Source organism: Nerophis lumbriciformis, linkage group LG02 (assembly GCF_033978685.3).
Source record: "Nerophis lumbriciformis linkage group LG02, RoL_Nlum_v2.1, whole genome shotgun sequence".
Taxonomy (NCBI): Eukaryota; Metazoa; Chordata; class Actinopteri; order Syngnathiformes; family Syngnathidae; genus Nerophis; species Nerophis lumbriciformis.
Genome location: NC_084549.2, coordinates 14,971,346 through 14,991,613, shown reverse-complemented (window position 1 = coordinate 14,991,613; position 20,268 = coordinate 14,971,346). Strand labels below are relative to the sequence as shown.

At 39.6% G+C, this 20,268-nt stretch overlaps 1 protein-coding gene across 1 annotated transcript in view; it reads right to left on the bottom strand.

The window, feature by feature from the left end:
* ptpn20 (protein tyrosine phosphatase non-receptor type 20) overlaps positions 1 to 20,268 on the bottom strand; it is a 61,095-nt gene that overhangs the window by 13,488 nt on the left and 27,339 nt on the right. The window contains exons 25-35 of the mRNA XM_072915581.1: positions 18,799 to 19,009; positions 18,681 to 18,718; positions 18,370 to 18,456; positions 17,714 to 17,775; positions 17,383 to 17,544; positions 14,571 to 14,814; positions 9,250 to 9,356; positions 9,075 to 9,157; positions 5,628 to 5,764; positions 5,412 to 5,560; positions 5,237 to 5,327 (exon numbers count right to left, since the gene is read on the bottom strand). Coding sequence (XP_072771682.1) covers positions 5,237 to 5,327; positions 5,412 to 5,560; positions 5,628 to 5,764; positions 9,075 to 9,157; positions 9,250 to 9,356; positions 14,571 to 14,814; positions 17,383 to 17,544; positions 17,714 to 17,775; positions 18,370 to 18,456; positions 18,681 to 18,718; positions 18,799 to 19,009 — 1,371 coding nt within the window. The remainder of the gene's footprint in view (positions 1 to 5,236; positions 5,328 to 5,411; positions 5,561 to 5,627; positions 5,765 to 9,074; positions 9,158 to 9,249; positions 9,357 to 14,570; positions 14,815 to 17,382; positions 17,545 to 17,713; positions 17,776 to 18,369; positions 18,457 to 18,680; positions 18,719 to 18,798; positions 19,010 to 20,268) is intronic.

Below are 20,268 nucleotides of genomic sequence, written 5' to 3'. Positions count from 1 at the left end.
AGCGAAAGCCATTTATCAACAACACCCAGAAACTTCGATGGGCCCGAGCTCATCTAAGATGGACTGATGCAAAGTGGAAAAGTGTTCTGTGGTCTGACGAGTCCACATTTCAAATTGATTTTGGAAACTGTGGACATCGTGTCCTCCGGAACAAAGAGGAAAAGAACCATCCGGATAGTTATAGGTGCAAAGTTCAAAAGCCAATACTATTTTTTGCTGTTGTTTAGTTATTGTGCAAAATGTATGTAGCATTCAATACCACAAATAAACAATACTAGCAAATTCTACATATAAAAGAATGTGTTATTGTGTATACTATTATGAAACATTTCCAGTTCCATAATCTGTCGAAGTATCCGATCGGGACTCGAAATCGGATCAAAGATGAGGCTAATAAATCAGATCGGGATCGCAGACTAAAAATGTTGATCAGGACAAACCCTTATTTTAAAGCATATCCCACTTTTGTTGTCTTTTTGAGAAGATATACTGTAATAAAAATGGTTGCTGAAATGTGAGTTCAAGTGTTTTCTAATTTGAAAAAAAACAACAAACGTAATACTTTTCTTGGCTTTTTGATCTTGTTTTGCCGAAATTTATGCTGTAGACTAAATAAAACTGAGCAAACAGGCTTGGGTTCTGCAAACATGGTGATGAGAGGTCTAATGGATAGAGAGTGTTTACCAAGAAAGTCCCCCACCTATTAGAAATATACTGGAAAGATTTCTACAGGCTGCAAATGGTGGGAGGGCAACAGTATTCCACAGAGGCTCACTATCTTTGTCAGCATGCTCATTCATCTCTGACCCCTTCACTCGCCCCTAAAAACAGACCCCTGGAGGCAGCAAAATGAATGTGCTCTGCGTTTAAATGGACAAGTCTGATTTGCACCGTTGAGACATACGGTTGTTTATTTTTCTGTGCCCCTGACTTTCATTGTTGTGCAAAAACACATCACATACATTGGTGGAATGACAATTTAATGGGATTTTCTACAAAATGTAGTGCTTTGTATTCTGACACATTGTTTGGGTTATGGGAAAAAGTGTTTTTTGTTATTAATAGTGCTGGCGAGTGAATCATTTTTTAAAATCCGATTAATCACACTTTTCAGTTTGGTTTAATCATGATTAATCACAGGCTATTACTTGCTTGCTTAAAGGGGAACTGCACTTTTTGGGGGGAAATTTTGCCTGTCGTTGATAATCATTATGAAAGACATGACGACGGTTGTATTTCTTTTTTTAATGAATTCTAAATATTAAATAATCGTAAATAAAAGTCTGCTTACAGCGGAGCCAATGGGTGGTCCTCTATTCCGCCCATAAAATCCAATAAATAACCATTCAAAAAGCGCCAACAATACTCCATTAGTGAAGTATGAGTGATTTTGCAGGGTTTCCCCTACACTGCCAAGATGCCTGTGGCGGTGGAGGTGTGGTTATGGGCGTGGCCACAATGACTTCATCAATTAATTTGCTATGATGATATGATTTTCTTTAATAAGGTTTAAAAAAAACTGTATACATACATTTAAAACAAATCTGTCTTGATTAATTAGTACTAACATATATATGTTTTAGCGTTTTGCCATATTTTCAATTGTTGCTGCTTTTTGTACAAGGTATTTTGTTGAGATTTTTTCAAGTGTTTACAGACTTTTAACGACTTCTTTTTAAATTGAAAACTAGTAACAAATCTAGCATCTTCTTCTGGTGTTATTATGGAATGTGCTCGTGTTTAGAGACTCTACTTCTGTCCCTTGATGTCCCTGACTAAAGCGAGCATGACGTCACACTTGCTTGGCACTGTTGCTCCAGTTGGATTTTCTCTGCTTAAAAGCCGCCACTGTCCTCTTGATATTTGCACATTTTGTAGATGGCTGTCCGCGGGTATATCTGAAATATATATAAAAATCCCGTCCAAATGATGATGACGCTCCAGACAATGGCGTGCGTTTTGTTTACATCCGGTTTCGGTAGCGCGGTTTTTGGTGATTGTGGTGGGAGATGTGGCCAGCGCGCTTGCAGGAGCAAAGGTCACTGCCGTTGTCCATGGTGCTGAGGACGAGCACCATCAGGCAGGGGCGGGGGCATGTGCTGACGGCGAGACACAGCTGGCAGGTGATTAGATTTCACAGGTGGTACGTGTTAATCTAATCATCTGTTGTCTTTAACAGTGAGCGGCCGGGTGCAGGAGAACGAGGAGTATTGGAGAGACTGCAAAGTCTGGAGCGAACATATCTATTTGAAGAGCTGTGAAATCATTAAACCTTTGTCAACTCTGCGCAACTGGCCTCCAGCGTATGTATCAGTGGGACCGCAATTACGCAACCTTTACAGTGATCAAAGTATTTTTTCGGTGGTCAAGTTTTTGGTACATCACTTGTCAATAGTGCGCAAATAATAGCTTATATATATCAATTCATACTGTAACGACCTGCTGTTTGTGTGGTTTGCATTTGATGTCAGTTTTTCCCATGTTTACAAACACACCGTCCGTGCCTGAAAGGTGACTAGCAAAGAATGAGGAAGTGTTGTTGTGTGTCCGGGGAAGCGCGGACTCTCGAGACAAAAGTGTGTAAACGGGAGGTAAAACCTGTTGGAATTGTGCTGTTTGTTATCATAAGATTGGTAAGAAAAGTTAAACAAAGCGTCAAACTTTGTGTGATTTCTTCTGGGGGTTACGATATACTATATTACTTTAATTCGTTTTCCATTAAAAAAACGAAAACCTTTTTTTTCAAGGTGCGGCGGTAATAACATTAAGGGGAAAAACCCTGTATTGTTATTATAAGCACTAACACAGACACACTATATATAGCGGCGACCTAATGACTACCGTGTGTCCCTATGTTTACATCATCAAGTGGTCTGCTGTTTCCTCGCTTCCCTGCTCCTTGGAAGTCTATTGTCGATCATAAATCATGCCTCTCACCTGGAAAGTAGATGGCTGAGGATGTAATACGACAAATTGGTACACTTTGACAGCCATTTAGGACCCGAAACTGGCGAGAACGACACGAAAGGACACTTGGTTGCTCCCGTTTCTTCAAGAGGATTATGAGACATTTTTTATCTAAATGGGAATATATATGAACATCCTAGCAGTCGGCATCCTAATGACAGCAGACATTGCACAGTAAGTGATGTTTTATTATGTTTGTTGGCTCTCATGAAGTCTGCAGTGAGTAATAATCAGTGATGAAGAAAAAAAGCAATTGTTGTGATGCGTTTTTTAAATTAATGCACCGTGTCTGCTTAAAATGATTAAAATACGTAAATATTAAATATTATTATAAATGTGTCCGTTACTACATTACATCCTACAGCATGTATACAAAACCTCAATGGAGGTATTTGGATGTTTTTTTAAGGGCTTTGTAGGCAGAATAGAGCAGCTCCTATAGGCTCCACTGTAAGCAGACTTTTGATCACATTTCTTAAATATTTAAGAATGCATAAAAAAATAACATCCATCATGGGGTAATGATTGTGAATAGGCAAGATTCCCCCCCAAAAGTTCAGTTCCCCTTTGCTTAATTTACATTAAATTAAAAAAAGACCTAAATATTTGGACACAAATGCAATTTCATTATCAAAATGCCATTCAGGAAATGGTTTGAAAATGTTTAGTCTACTTGAACGCACTACATTTATTTGCTCAAAACAAGTTTTATTTAATGTCCACTCAGGGTGTATTTTGGAGTGAAATTTGCCAGGAAACACACCGGTCGGAGTCTCCGCACTCATCTTTGCACTGACGTATTCACTGACCTGACCACTGACCGGATAACAACCCATTACGCCTTTAAAGTAACCATCCATGGTTAAGCTAAAATAGCAAATACAGTCAAAATAAATTCCATGATTAATGCGATAACTGTTAATAATCACATGAGTTAACTTGTTATTTTTGGCAGTTCTAGTTATAACTAATGCATTTTATGACCACTAAGTACTTTCAAGATACTCTTAAAGGGGAACTGCACTTTTAAATTTTTTATTTTGCCTATCGTTTACAATCATCATGAAAGACATGTCGCTGTATGTATTTTCTAATGCATTCTAAATATTAAATAAATGCGATCAAAAGTCTGCTTACAATGGAGCCTACAGGAGCCACTCTATTTTGCCTATAAAAGCCCTTGAAAAACGTCTGAACACCTCCATTAAGGTTTTATATACATAAATGTAAGTATGTATGTAATGTAGTAACAGGTACATTTATAATAATATTTATGTATTTTGTTAACTTTAAGCACACGCGGTGCATTAATTTAAAAAACGCATCACAACGTTCGCTTTTTTACCACTGCATTACTGATTATTACTCAATGCAGGCTATATGAGAGCCAACAAACATGATAAAACATCACTTACAGTACAATATATGCTGTCATTAGGATGCTGACTGGTATAACCTTGTTATATTCCCATTTAGATGAAGAATTACTCACAATTTTTCGCGAAGAAAAGGGGGGTGGAGCCAACCGTCTTTTTGTGTCGTTGTCGCCATTTCCTGGTCTAAATTAGCTGTCAAAATGTACCAACTTGTTGGAATACGTGCTCAGCCTTCTTTTATCCAGGTGAGAGGCATGATTTATGATCTAGAATAAAGTTTGACGAGCAAGGAAACGAGGAAGCAGCTGATCAGTTGATCATGTCATCATTGGATCAGGGCGCCGCTAGAAATAGTTTGTCTGCGTTAGCGCTTATAATACCAATATCACTAATACTTGGTTAATTTTCAAGTCACGAAATGTAAATTGAGTATTGTTGGCGCTTTTTGGATGGTTATTTATTTGATTTTATGGGCGGCATAGAGGACCTCCCGTTGGCTCTGCTGTAAGCAGACTTTTTATAAGTTAGAATGCATTAAAAAAAAATACATCCGTCGTCATGTCTCTTATAATGATTGTAAAGAACAGGCAAAATTCCCAAAAAACTGTAGTTCCCATTAAATATGGTGTTTTTTAAGGCATAATATACCATTGTTTTGAAAAGCCAATAAATGCTGCAAAATAGTCCAGCACAGAAAGAAATTACATCACATAACCCTAACTGTCCTTGAGGCTGCTCCATTTATAAGCCATTGACCTATATCCCTGATAACAATTAATTTCTTTGCTCATGTACTTCGGTGACCGCAAGAGATGCACCACGGATTAATTAATCGAATTAGACTGCGGAATACAAGGGTTTTAGGCAATTGGATTGAATGGTGAATGACTCACAGGGTAAGATGTCTCTGTAGCGGTTCTTGTCTCTGTTCTCAGGGGCTTTTCCCATCAGACAGTCGTCAGAAGGCTTCAGGTGCTCCAGAGCCTGTAATGAGGTTAGTGTGTGACACATTTAAGGTACTATTATTAACGCAATCCATGCTTAGAAAACATTCAGTTCAAAACCCACCATGAATTCTTTGATCAGTTCCTGCTGGTCTAGTTGATGCTGCAGTATCTGAATGAGGGCTTTGACCCTGGATCCTGAATACTGGTTGCTTCTCGTCGGGCTAATGAGGGCTAAACTGGCCAGTTCCTCCTCTGTTACTATAGGTGGGCCTGGGAAGGAGGGAATAAGATGAAATATATCGATCAATGAAGCAATTCTCATGAGTGTGCTAGTCACCTGTCTGGGATGAGGTCATTTGGTGACCAGCGACGTCAAACACGTCGTCTGTGTCTTCTTCGCTGCTCCAGCCGTCCGATTGGGGTTTCCGGGTGCCTTTGCAGGACCGGTCCAACAGTTTGGTCACAATTTGTCTCCTGGGGGAGTTAGGGGGTAGGGGGTGAGACCACACCATTTTATACTTTTACTCTTCTGGGAGGAGAAGGTGAAATCATGCAAGGCTGAGCTTCCTTTCCCTGCGATTTTTCCACCTAAAACGCAGTATACAAAATAATGCTAAGATATCTATGCAAGTGGTCATTGTTTGTGAGTAATTTGACTAGAAGGTCTCGCCTTCCCTTCAATTGAGAGAATAATTATACACTCTCAGGCCACTTTATTAGATACAGCTGCATAATGAGATTCAATACAAAAAATTTATTCTTAAAGGGGTCATATTTTGATTTATTTTTCTACATTTAAAACACCTCCTGTAGTGGTCTACATAACATGTAATTGTGGATCTTTGGTCAAAATTTTGCCTACATTTTGTTTTGCAGACCATCTTCGAGGCGCTTTATGACCGTCTCTTCAGGTTGTGCCGTTTTATTTTCAATCAATCAATCAATCAATCAATGTTTATTTATATAGCCCTAAATCACAAGTGTCTCAAAGGGCTGCACAAGCCACAACGACATCCTCGGTACAAAGCCCACATAAGGGCAAGGAAAAACTCACCCCAGTGGGACGTCGATGTGAATGACTATGAGAAACCTTGGAGAGGACCGCATATGTGGGTAACCCCCCCCCCCCCCCCCCTCTAGGGGGGGGGGGGGGGGGGGGGCGATGTTGTAGTTTTTACCGCTTCCATATGGAGTCCACAGACAAATATGAGTTTGAACTACGGTTGTCCCGATACCAATATTTTAGTAGCGGTACCAAAATGTATTTCGATACTTTTCGATAATTTTCGGTATTTTTCTAAATAAAGGGGACCACAAAAAATTGCGTTATTGGCTTTATTTTAACAAAAAATCTTATGGTATATTAAACATATGCTATTGCAATTGAAGAACAATTTTGTCTTTAAATAAAATAGTGAACATACTGGACAATTTGTCTTTTAGTAGTAAGTAAGCAAACAAAGGCTCCTAATTAGTCTGCTGACGCATGCAGTAACATATTGTGTCTTTTCTCATTCTGTTATTTTGTCAACATTATGAGGGACAATCTGTAAAAAAATGTGTAAATCAACTTGTTCATTTACTGTTAATATCTGCTTACTTTCTCTTTTAACATGTTCTATCTAAACTTCTGTTAAAATGTAATAATTACTTATTCTTCTGTTGTTTGATGCTTTACATTAGTTTTGGATGATACCACAAATTTAGGTATCAATCCGATACCAAGTAGTTACAGGATCATACTTTGCTCATATTTAAAGTCCATATTTAAAGTATTTCCTGAGTTTATAAACATAATGTAAATTTAAAAAAACCGAAAGAAGATGTTCTGATGCCAAAAAATATTGACGTAATCATAGTAGTATCGACAACATACGCTCCTGTACTTGGTATCATTACAGTGGATGTCAGGTGTAGATCCACCAATGGCGTTTGTTTACATTTTGACGCCGGTGAGCTACGGTGTGTAGTGAAGCATGTTTAGCTATTCCTCGTCCTGCCATGATGATACTTGTAAGAAACGTACTTTATTTGTTGTCATGGAGGCGAGGATTAGTGCTTTAGAAGTAGCTAAAACACTGCCGACTACGCATGAACTTTAGCTGCTTGCTAGCAAGCCATGTCTTAAAATACCTTTTCCTGAGGGCGTTTCAGTGTTATAACTTCACCTTTATCGTTAGTTTTTAAGCCAAAATGCGTCCGTTCTCCCTTTTCTGTCGACACACCTTGTCTGCTTGCAAGTACTCTGTGATTGTGCGCTGCTGAACATGCTCCTCTGCTCGCAAAACCAGCAAAGTCATGACGTGACGACGCGCCGTCATGCCCGGGAACCGGTACTTTTCAAACAGAGTATAGTACTGCGATATTATACCATATTATTAACCCTAGTTTGAACTTTCCGCTACTTTGTATTAGAAATGGCAGCAGCAGAGGATTTTAGCATGCATGTGCATAGGATAGGATAGACCTCATTTATCCCCCAACAAAAAGAGGAAAAAATTAAGAACTTATTAACTACTACAATTTTGGACTACAACTGAATAAAAATAGCAGACTGGCGCAAATCACTTTGGGTAAATTTCTACCATATATGGAGTTATTCGCTGATGTAACTAAGGCAACTTGCCAAGATTGGTTAATAAATATCCCCGCCACACTGCAAAAACTGAACTCTAAGTAAGATTAAATATCTCAAATAAGGGTGATATTTGCTTATTTTCTGTCTGATAAGATAATTCTTCTCACTAAGCAGATTTTATGTTAGAGTGTTTTACTTGTTTTGGTCCTAAATGATCTCAGTAAGATATTACAGCTCGTAGCTAAGATTTTATGACCTATATTGAGTAAAACATGCTTGAAACTAGAATATCAACTGCTGCAAAGCTGTGACATCAACACTCACAAGTATAAAACTACTTTTTTAAAGTAATCATTCCTTACTTCAAGCATGAACAAAAAAATCATGATGCCGAGCGCATATCATTATGTCAAGATAATGGCACTAGCATTTGCTTAATTTAAGAATAGTTTTCAACATATTGAGCAAAAAGGTCTCTTTTTTTTCTACCAAGAAAAGTGCACTTGTTATTAGTGAGAATATACTTATTTTAAGGTATTTTTGGGTTCATTGAGGTTAGCTCATTTTACTTGTTTTGGAAAGTCTTGACAAGCCGAATTTTCTTGTTCTATTGGCAGATAATTTTGCTTAGTTCAAATAAAATACCCCTCATTTTTGTATTTTTTGCTTCTTGTTTTTGAACACTGACTTTTTGCAGTGCATGCCTCCAAGTTTGAGTTCAAATTTTGGGGAGTTATGCGGAGCCCAAATAGACAAAACCAGGTACCATCAGGTAAGAAAAGTTGGTTTTACACAATAGGACCCCTTTAAAAAGACAGTGCTCAGTGTGGTTGTTGTTAGCAGTGGTGCACAACTGCACGGCATCATACTGCACTGCTCTTGGTTTCCATAATGTTGTGGCCAAAGAGTGTAAAATATAACGCTATCTTACTGCTAAATACATTTATATTTTTAATGGGGTTTTCACGTCACATTTTACAAGATGTACAGTTGTGTCTAACAGGAGATTATCATGGTCTATCAATTCAGGCGTCAATATTCCCCCCAAGGTGATGCTTTTATTCATTGCTCTTTGTTGCCTCCCTGTGAAGAAATGGAGAACTACAGCACAACGCTCAAGGTGAGGTGGCAAAACTACTTGTCCTTTTCCTAATGACTACTTACATGGTACATGAATTGTAAAAATGGCATTTTAGAAGCTACTACCTGTCAGAAGCTCCATGCAACATTTCAGTGACGTTCAGTGACGGGCAGCAAGCTTGGTGAGAAGGAGTGCTGTCACAGCTCTCCTAATGACACGGAGCAGCAGGCCAAGGATGCAAGCATTAGTATCAAGGTATAGACAACACTTTTGGTTCATGAACTTTATGAGCGGTCATACCTCATTGAGCGCCGTTTCATCCGTCACCACGGTCAGTTGTCGTGGAGGAGGAGGAGGCGTGGTGACTAACACTCCCGATTCATTAAACACACACTCAGCAGTCGGTTCTGAAACGACCAAAATGTTTGAAAGACCATCAGAATCAGAATCAGAAATACTTTATTAATCCCCGAAGGGAAATTAAGATTTTCAGCACAATCCCATTCAAGATCAGACAAACATTACAGGGAGACAGAACAGGATCGCTGACGGGTCTGCCAACTTCTGGCGCCCCTTACAAAAAAGGTGAGATACATGTAAACAATGGGGGTATATGAATAAGTACCATAAATCACAAATAAGTACCACCTTTATTCAATTTACCACTGAGTCTCTTAAAGTTGCAGGAAAACAAACACAGGGGTCTAAAATAAAAACAGCTGTGGCTGTAGGCAAGCTACCGATGTAAATAACGGTTATTTTGATAGTTGATTAGTCATTGACCAACATAACGATTAGTCGACTAGTTGGATAATAAAGTAATAAAGTAATGTATTCAGAAAGTATAAATAACAACTAATGAATATAGAATACAATTAACTGCAAAATGTAAGTGTAAAAAAAAAACATGATTTATACATTTTCAGAATATGAGTGGTCTAATATTAAACAAAAAAACTATCTGAAGTTATCTCTATTTTTAAGTTATCTACTCAGTGGCCTAGTGGTTAGAGTGTCTGCCCTGAGATCGGTAGGTCGTGAGTTCAAACCCCGGCCGAGTCATACCAAAGACTATAAAAATGGGACCCATTACCTCCCTGCTTGGCACTCAGCATCAAGGGTCACCAAAAATGATTCCCGGGCGTGGCACCGCTGCTGCCCACTGCTCTCCTCACCTCCCAGGGGGTGAACAAGGGGATGGGTCAAATGCAGTGGACAAATTTCACCACACCTAGAGTGTGTGTGACAATCATTGGTACTTTAACTTTTAAGGGTACACATATTTAATGGCTGTAATTTTTCCATCCACTTCTAAATGCAGCTTAAGTAATTTTAGGCACAAAAAATATGACTAATTCATTCATAAGCATTCATTTATACTGTAACTGTGCTGCTCACTCAGCTGCTACAAAAATCAAAATGACTATTAAAATGCTGTCCATTTAAAAGAAAGGAAAGGCAAAGTACTAAAAAAAACAAACCTTGATTATGTATTTTAAAAAACTGTTAAAATAGCAGCAATGAAAACAAACAACAAAATACAAAGTCTAACTTCCTTTAAAACAGGGGTGTCAAACTCATTTTAGCTCAGGAGCCACATGGAGGAACATCTATTCCCAAACAGGCTGGACTGGTCAAATCATGGCATGATAACTTAAAAATAAAGATAATTTCAGATTGTTTTTTTGTTTAATATTAGACTAATATTAGAATATTATTTTTGTTTTGAAAATGTATTCATGTTTTTTTTTACACTTACATGTTGCAGTTAATTGTATTCTATATTCATTAGTTGTTATTTATACTTTCTAAATATATTTTGTGATACTATCCATTAGTCAAATAGGTGGAATTGAGTCTGGCAGAGTTTTAAAGTGCTCCCATTGGTGTTAATTTGTAATCTATCAGAAGATGAAATGAATGTAATTTCCTCATTTTTCTCAACTGATTTACCAAAATCATGTGGTTTATTCTGTACATATGTAGCATCGTCTACAACAAAACTTGAGAATTTGGACTCATTTCATTTATCACACGTGAAGTAAGAAGAGGGTACATATTATTTCAGAATATTTATGTGCGCCCAGAAAATGTGTCCCCAGTCGTAAGTACAACACGAAATGCACAGATTATCAATTTGTATACTATCACTAATAAGCAGCGTAAGTAGGTAGTAACCTAACGCAGCTGCGCCCCCTCTTAAGTCATGTGTGTGGTAGGGGACACAAATAATTGCTCTGGCGACATTCAGTGGACACATTTAGAAACAGCAGTTTCTTTCATTCAAAAATTTCAGCTCATTTTTATACTTAGCAAACCGGAGGAAACCTGTTGGCCGGTCTGATTCGGCCCGCGGGCCGTAGCTTTGACATCCCTGCTCTAAAAGAAAAGCATTTTGTGATGTTTAAAAAGCTGCACACTGGTATATTGACTATTGATTACATCTTGGCAGTTTTAGCACTCTAATAGACTCAATGTGTAGAATTATATATTTGATTAATTCTTAAAATGTTGGCTTTTTTTTTTTGGTGTCCTGTCCAGCTTCTCAGGCAAATCATATAGTTGATGTAGATGCCCATGTCGGCTGTTCAGATTTACTTTACAAAAGAGAAGTGTAGGATACTTCTCTTGTTGCCTTATTTGTATTTGACTTTATTAAATGTATTTATATTATCATTTAGTGCAGCCGGGCCGGAGCAGGAGGGGATAGAAAGAGAAAAAAAAAGAAGACAGAGGGGGAAATTGTGGGGACAAGAGGGGGATTAGACAGAGAGACAAAAACAACAACAGCAAACAACAACAACAACAACAATAGAGCAACATCAGCAAATACGACATGTACAAATATGATGGTAAAAGTAATAGCAAATAAGCAGTTAGCGAAAAATAAAAAATAATACAGAAATGACAATGAGCATTATTACACTACAAATGGAACAATACAAATACCAATAGAAATAGCGCTATTGATAATGAACAATACCAATAATTTACCTTTATTATCAACAATACAGTTGTTCAAATGCAACAATACATATACGTAATGATAACTTGAGATACGAAAGAATGCAGAAAAATGGAGGGGGAGAAAGAGAAGCAACCTACATTAACCTTGTAGATTGTTATAGAAACAATAGCTTTGTCAGTGTGCCATGTGTTACACCCAGTTTACCCTAGGGCAACAACGTTAATATATGCTTGATGAAACGTGATTATGTGCATGTTGGCTTTTTAATAGATTGTATGTTTAATCTTATGATACCTCAACATTGGTGCCTGTCTGTGTGTGTGCATGTGTTTGTGCGCGGTTCGCATTTGTTATTGTTATTATTTTTATGGCATTGCAAATTGACGCTGCATTAAAAAGTACTTGAATTGATGTAGACAAAGTTTAGCTGGCTGACTTTGGACAAAATGATAGTAAAAGTTATTTTTACACAACTTTGTCTCACACTTGTTAGTTAGCTAGCAAAATACAAGCTCACACTCTTACCGAGGTTGCGACCGCCTCCTCACTCCAGACGTCCGACATCATGTCTTTGATTTAAATGCTCGCATATCACAGATGTACTGCCATAAAAACCAAGTCCGCTTTGCAAAATGAGAAAGGTATTCATGTTTTTAACAAGATTTGAGGAAATGTTCCCACACTTTACATGATATCACTGGCGATATTTTTGCGAGTGGCGGCGCAGATGACATCACGACTATTGTCGACAAAAATAACTGTCGGCAACAAATTTTATTGTCGACATCGGTAGATAATGTCTACTAATTGTTGCAGCTCTAGTAAATAACTACCTCGCTTCAGTTATCACCTGCTTCCGATTAGCATCCCATCCCCTTGTAGTTTAGGTAAATAAATGACTTGAGTACAATTACAGGACTACATGCATGGAGCTACACTGTAGAAAAAATTCTGCACAATTTATGGTAAAATTCCGGCAGCTGTGGTTGCCAGGAATTCACTGATGACATTACGGTATGTTGCTGTTGAATCCCTTAATTTTATAGTTGATAACTGTTGCTTACGGTAAATTACTGTGAAAAAAAATATATATATTGTTAACCTGTTTACAAAAAAAATACATATAATTTCGGGTAAAATACTGGCAGCTGCGGTTGCCAGGAATTCACCGCAAAATAAATTAGGGCCAGTTTTAGTGTTGTCAATCAGCCTCTCCCCAGGTGCATGTCTTTGGAGGTGAGAGGAAGTCGTAGTACCCGGAGAGAACCCACACAGGCATGGGGAGAACATGCAAACTCCACGCAGGAAGACCCTTAGCGCAAGAATCGAACCCAGGAAATCCTCATTGTGAGGCGTGAGCATTAACCACTGCCCAACCGTGCTTCCCTTTTGTCAATACTGGTATTTGCAAAATGCCTGTGTTTCCAAGACATGTGAGCGGAACATGAGGATTATACTTGAAAGTATTTGTACAACCTTTCACTGGACAACTCACAACACTACTTTCTGCCTTACTTGCCAACCCTCCTGATTTTTCCGGGAGACTCCCGAATTTCAGTGCCCCTCCCGAAAATCTCCCGGGGCAACCATTCTCCCAAATTTCTCCCGATTTTCACCCGGACAACAATATTAAGGGCATGCCGGTGATGGCACTGCCTTTAGCGTCCTCTACAACCTGTCGACACGTCCGCTTATTCACCATACAAACAGCGTGCCGGCCCAGTCACATGTTGTATGCGGCTTCTGCATACACAGAAAAGTGACTGCAAGACGTACTTGATTAACAGCCATACAGGTCACACTGAGGGTGGCTGTATAAACAACTTTAACACTGTTACAAATATGCACCACACTGTGCACCCACACCAAACAAGAATGACAAACACATTTCGGGAGAACATCCGCACCGTAACACAACAAATAACAAACACCCAGAATCCCTTGCATCCCTAACTCTTCCGGGCTACAATATACATCCCCGCTACCACCAAACTCCGCCCCCCAACAACGCCCCCCCAACCCCGCCCACCTCAACCCACCCCACCCCCTAACCCCCAACCCCCCGAATTTGAAGGTCTCAAGGTTGGCAAGTATGCCTTCTGCAACATGTTCCTTCAAGTGATCTATTAAAAAAAAACTTGAATGCTCCCTATCTGTTAAATAACTGCTTGCAATCAGTTCCAATAAACCTAAACACACAGCGTGGTTTATTTCGATGGAGTTTACAATGAAGCACATAGACATAATCCCTCAAAGTCTTGCCACAAAAATACAAGAAAACGTGTTGTTAGCCAAAAGTTAACTCGGCTAATGCTTTAACACAAACCCCTAAAACAATTAAGGTATGCTGTACATTTAAATGTCCAATCTGCATTTAATATAGATGAAATAATACTGTACATTTTAGAGTATTTGCCTGCTTGTGACATTACAGTATTTGCAAATGCATTGTACAGTTTTTCATTATTTTCACAGTAAAGTCCTGTGTTTTCTACGTTTTATAACCATAGTCATTTAGGTTATCTACTGTTTCGTGGTTTTCAGGAATCCACTGCATTTACTAACTTTTTTTTTGTATGGTGTTTTACTGTTGCTATTGAACAATTGCTTGCCGTACTTTTTAGGGTCATTTTTTACAGTGTAAGCTACATACCAGGCGGGCGCTTCACTGGCTTATTCAGCATAGTGTCTGGTGAGGTTGAAGCATCAGAGGTGGTAACCGGCTGCTCCGCCATGATAGTGTCGGTCTCTGTGGCCATATTGGGTGGTGTGGGTGACTCGGAATAGGTCAGCGGCAGGATGTCTCTGCAGATGGTGAGCTGCACCGTGCCCTCGGCTTTACGCAGAAGATCCACCACTTTACTGTGGCTCAGTCCAGACACAATGACACCATTCACCTAATAAAAAACATCAACAATCAATGTTTTTACCGAAGCTAGACAAACCCACAAAGCAAGATTAAAGGTACACTATTATGCAAATTTGACTTTTTAATACTGCTATAACAGTAAAACGTGTCCTCAGGGTCTGTTTATAAGCACTGAATGTGGGGAAAAAAAGCATCATCTCCTTTACTCGTTTGTTCCACTTTTGAGGGAAGAGGCTCTAAACTGTTGCTTTTAATGTTGTGGGTTTTCATGACTTCATGAAGGAAAAGCTTCCTTCCTCATGGACATGATACGCCTCTGATCCAACCCTAGCTAGATGAACCCCACCCTGTGTATACACCCATCACTTCATTTAGGAAAGCTTTGTTTAAAAGAAGGCAGGCTTTGCTACATACACATCTTACAATAATGCCTTGACTTTGTTTTGTTTTTCATCAGCCAAAAGGCTAAACTAGCATTAATGTGTTGGGAATCCTGGGCACCTCACGATTCGATTATAAATCGAATATAAATCAATTATTTGTGCATCTTTAATTATTATGTTGTATATTATTGTCAGATTGTATATTATTAATAAATACTATACTTTTATTATATCCAATTATTGATATGCATAAAAGGCTCCTCATTTGGTTACTGACGTGTAAGTTATTGCATCATTTCCATAGATGAAATCAATAAATGTGCCTACTTGGCGAGCAGGCACCCTTGTTGTCTTAATGTCTGTGCCTTCTCCAACCACGGACCGCCCAGACACTTTGAAACTTGCAGCTCACAGAGGTGTGTCGTATCTACTATCTACACATTCATATCTATGGCTAACACATTGTTGTCGCACTGTGTGGATAATATTATGTATCATACACTTGCTAATTTTGTTCTTTTTTTTAGCTGGTTACTCCCAAGTGGGCTGGACTGGTAAAATCACGGCACGATAACTTAAAAATAAAGACAACTTCAGATTGTTTTCTTTGTTTAAAAATAGAACAAGCACATTCTGAAAACGTACAAATCATAATGTTGGGTTTGTTTGTTTTTTACACTTACATGCTGTGGTTAATAGTATTCTATCTTTGTTTGTCGTTATTTATACTTTCTAAATCAACTCATTGGTGTTAATTTTCATTCTATCAAGATAAAAAAATTATATCAAAATCAAATTACAGAATGTTATTTATGTAGTTTGCTCATTTTCCTCGACTGATGTCCTAACATGTGGTTTATTTTTCTTTACATATGTAGCATAATCTACAAAGATACAAATAATTGCTATAGCGACATCTAGTGGACACATTTAAAACAGCGGTTTCTTTCATTAAAAATGTTGGCTAATTTTTATACTTAGCAAACTCATCCCGCGGGCCGGCTAAAACTTTAGCTTGTACTCTCCTGCTCCCTTCATGTTTCCGCACTAGATCTGCATTTTAGAACCGTCTGTATTACATTATTTTACATACATACGTTTTTGATATATGGGCATTTGTCCATCAATACAGAACCATCTTCGTGCCAATCGATCTGTTTTACCACCTCTAGTTGGCAAGGAAGCTCACATATGCTACTGTTGCTAACGTTTGAGTCCTGTCCCACCTTTTAATGTTACATTTTTGTATTTGATATACGGCATTTATTACATGTGTACAGTTACAATGTACTGTATATGTAAAAAGTGGACATAAGCGCTTCTTGGAGCCACACACAGGCATGGACAAGCGCCTCATTAGCATTAAAGCTACAGACACACAAAAGGGCATGTTCCCAGTAGAGCAGACCTGGGCAAATTAAGGCCCGTCAAGCTTTTCAATCTGGCCTACCGGACATTCCCGAATAATTTTTTTAGATCTTTAAGATGGAAACTGTAGCCGCCATTATGATGTGCAGTGATGTTTTCAAATTACCGTAAATCTTGATCGATACAAAGTATTTCAATGGTTGGAATCAGTGCGTTTGCATGATATACTAGTTACTATGGTAATCTAATTAGTTACTATGGTAATCTAAATCACAGCAGCTCAGACGAGGCACCAAGCAGTGTGGGTGGGGAGCGTTTCACAGAGTGTCAGCCTGAAATGCGGGTGTCAGGGACAGACTCATAAGGAGATTTTTGAAACAAAGTTATAAAGCTTAGTGATGTATCAGATAGTAGGTGGGTTTTTTTTTTACCCTTTGCGTTCATATTTCGCTGTGTTTGTTGCATTTTTGTTGTGTTTCGCTTTATTGTAAAATATGTTGATCGATAGGGTTCATGACGTTCATATGTTGTCAATATTCAGTGTTTTATCGTTCATAGTTAATATTGTAAATCCCGCATTCTTTATTTTCATGTACATTCTGGGTGTCTTATTCAGTAAAAAAAAATTAAATTCCATTCCGTTTTTTAAGGCGGTCTATCAGACATTATTGTGAGGTTTTGTATCAGTGTTCCTAAAAATGGATATAACGGCCCCCAGACACATTTTTTCTCAAAATTTAGCCCCTCGAGTCAAAATAATTGCCCAGGCCTGCTGTAGAGCTTATTGAAAGCACTTTCAAACTGTCCAAATTCCAGAATTTTATCAAAACACTTCCAGTTTTTACCTCTAAAAGAATATCTCCCACTCTGAGACGACCATCTTGCTCAGCTACACCACCAGAGCAGATTTCTTTCACCCTAAGCATGCTGCCATTGGTCCCTCCGATCAAAGCAAACCCGAGACCTCCACCTTCTGGTTTGGAAAAATCCACTTGCATGATGCAACTCTGGTTGTCACAAAGAGAGGTAAATATCAGATTTGTGGTAATTATTTAATATTGACAGTGCGATACTACTGCATGTTCTATGCAGGTACTGACCTTCAGTAGACCAACATTGTCTTAGGAATGTCAAGTGATAACACAACATATGGGTTGGAGAAGGGAGAACACTTACATCTTGCTGTTCAGCCACAGACAGACATCTGAAGTTACCAGCAGTTCTATTAACGGCTTCAACTGGGGGGAAAAGGACATATAGATTGGATATTAATCAGCTGCAGAGTAGACCAAAAGTACTTGCACACAAATGCTGTATTAATCCCGTTTCTTTGCAGCGAAAACTAATTAAAATCCCAAGTTCAGCCCCAGAGGCTTTCAACAAATTCTAAATTGTTTGCATACATTTATTGACTTCTAACCAATTACATTTCTGAGACAAAGCCACCAAGAAGCAAAACAAAACATACAGTACCAACCTCCCCAGGCCAGAATGTGTTGATTGCTATGCGTCTCTTCTATGACAGGTGAACAAGACAGGAGGCTTTGTCCACTGTCCCCTTACCCGCTGCTGCCTACTGACATACCATCACCAAGCAACTGAACTACCTGCATTATAGACCACCGTAGACCAAGGCAATGTGTGTGTGTGTTCTCTGTATGCTGACAGACAGAACTTGGGCCCTCGCTGGAGGATTAATAATTAGCAAGCCTCTGACCTCCACTGGTGTATTGGACTGCAAAGCCGTAGACATCACGCACACGCACACCAAACGCACACAAATAGGCAACGAGCAGTTGTTAATGGAGATAGATAGTGCAAGAGTATCTCACTATCTTCAGGTGGTGATTCTCTCTCTGGAGAGACAGGCTCTTCAAAGCGAGCAAAAATCTTCTTATCCTTTTTCCAGTCAAACAGACCTACAAAAGAAGGCTTTATCAAAGGCGAACCCAAAATGTTACAGGACAGACAAATAATGAATTACCATTAAAGGTAATGATTGAACTTAAATGATCATTTATTAAAACACAAGTGTGGTTTCCAAGTATCGGCATAGCTAACAACAATACACTCCATCCTGTTTGTCCTCAGGTTAAGTGAAGCAGATGAAATCGTCTCATAAATTTTTAACAAGCGTACTCACCGTTCCATTTGGCCTTGGGAGGCACTGGCTGGTCATCTCTGGAACATTGGAAACACAAAAAACAGTCGAAGATTGCGTGAGAGTTTCAATGTCTCGCTTGTATGCTGCAGACTCATACCTCAGGATTTTGAGTTTGACTTTACGCGGGGCGATCTCACAAGCTTTGACGGCGTCTTCCAGGGTCATCCCCAAAGTGCATCTGCCGCAGATGTAGAGGATCTTATCATTGGGTTGAACGCTGCCCTCCTCGCTGGCCGGGGAGCCGGGCACTACCTCCAGGCAGTAAATGCCCTGCCATTTACTGCCAATGCCGCCAGTCAATTTAATGCCTGGAGGAAGTAGAGACAAATATGAGTTGTCCATTTTTTTATATTGATTATCCATCCAGAAGAGGTATACACCCCTGTGGAGTATAATACAGAGCTACAGGTTCAAATCTGAAGCATAGGTCCTTCGTCGAAAAATTATGGTTTGTGCTCTTTAGGCTGTGGATGAAGTTTTGCCTCAGGTGGAGGAGTTAAAGTATCTCGAAATCTTGTGAATATAGAAATATAGATTGTGATATCCACAGACGATCGTCACAGCCACTGCAGTAATGCTGATGCTGTGCCTGCCTGTGGTGGTCAACTTAGCAGTTACGCTTTCTTGTCGTCACCTCGAGTCACAAGCTTTAGGTAGGGAAGATTGTGGATACAAGTCCGAGTCCATGGTTCTCGCCCGGAAAAGGGTGGAGTGCCATCTACGGGTTAGGGAGGAGATCCTGCCCCATGCGAAGGAGTTCAAGTACCTAGGAATCTTGTTCACGAGTGAGGGAAGAGTGGATCGTGAGATCGACAGGCGGATCGGTGCGGCGTCTTCAGTAATGCAGACGCTGTATCGATCCGTTGTGGTGAAGAAAGAGTTGAGCCGGAAGGCAAAGCTCTCAATTTACCGGTTAATCTACGTTCCCATCCTCACCTATGGTCATGAGCTTTGGGTTATGACCGAAAGGACAAGATCACGGGTACAAGCGGCCGAAATGAGTTTCCTACGCCGGGGGATAGGGTGAGAAGCTGTGTCATCCGGCGAGAGCTCAAAGTAAAGCCGCTGCTCCTCCACATCGAGAGGAGCCAGATGAGGTGTTCGGCATCTGGTCACGATGCCACCCGAACGCCTCCCTAGGGAGGTGTTTAGGGCACGTCCGACCGGTAGGATGCCACGGGGGAGACCCAGGACACGTTGGGAAGACTATGTCTCCCAGCTGGCCTGGGAACGCCTCGGGATCCACCGGGAGGAGCTGGACAAAGTGGCTGGGGAGAGTGAAGTCTGGGCGTCTGCCCCCTCGACCCGACCTCGGATAAGCGAGGGAAAATGGATGGATGGATGGATGTGGATACAAGTGGTAGAACTCGGAGATGCGAGGGACTATGTCTCACAGTTTGCATGGGAACTGCCCCAGAGACCCTGACCAGAACAGATGGAAGAAAATGTACAAGGAAAAATGTGAAAAACATGTTTCATTGAATACATCAGCCAGAACAAGACACACAAATGCTATTAAACAACAACAATGGAAGAGAATGAGGATTGTCTATATTTTCTTCTGGGT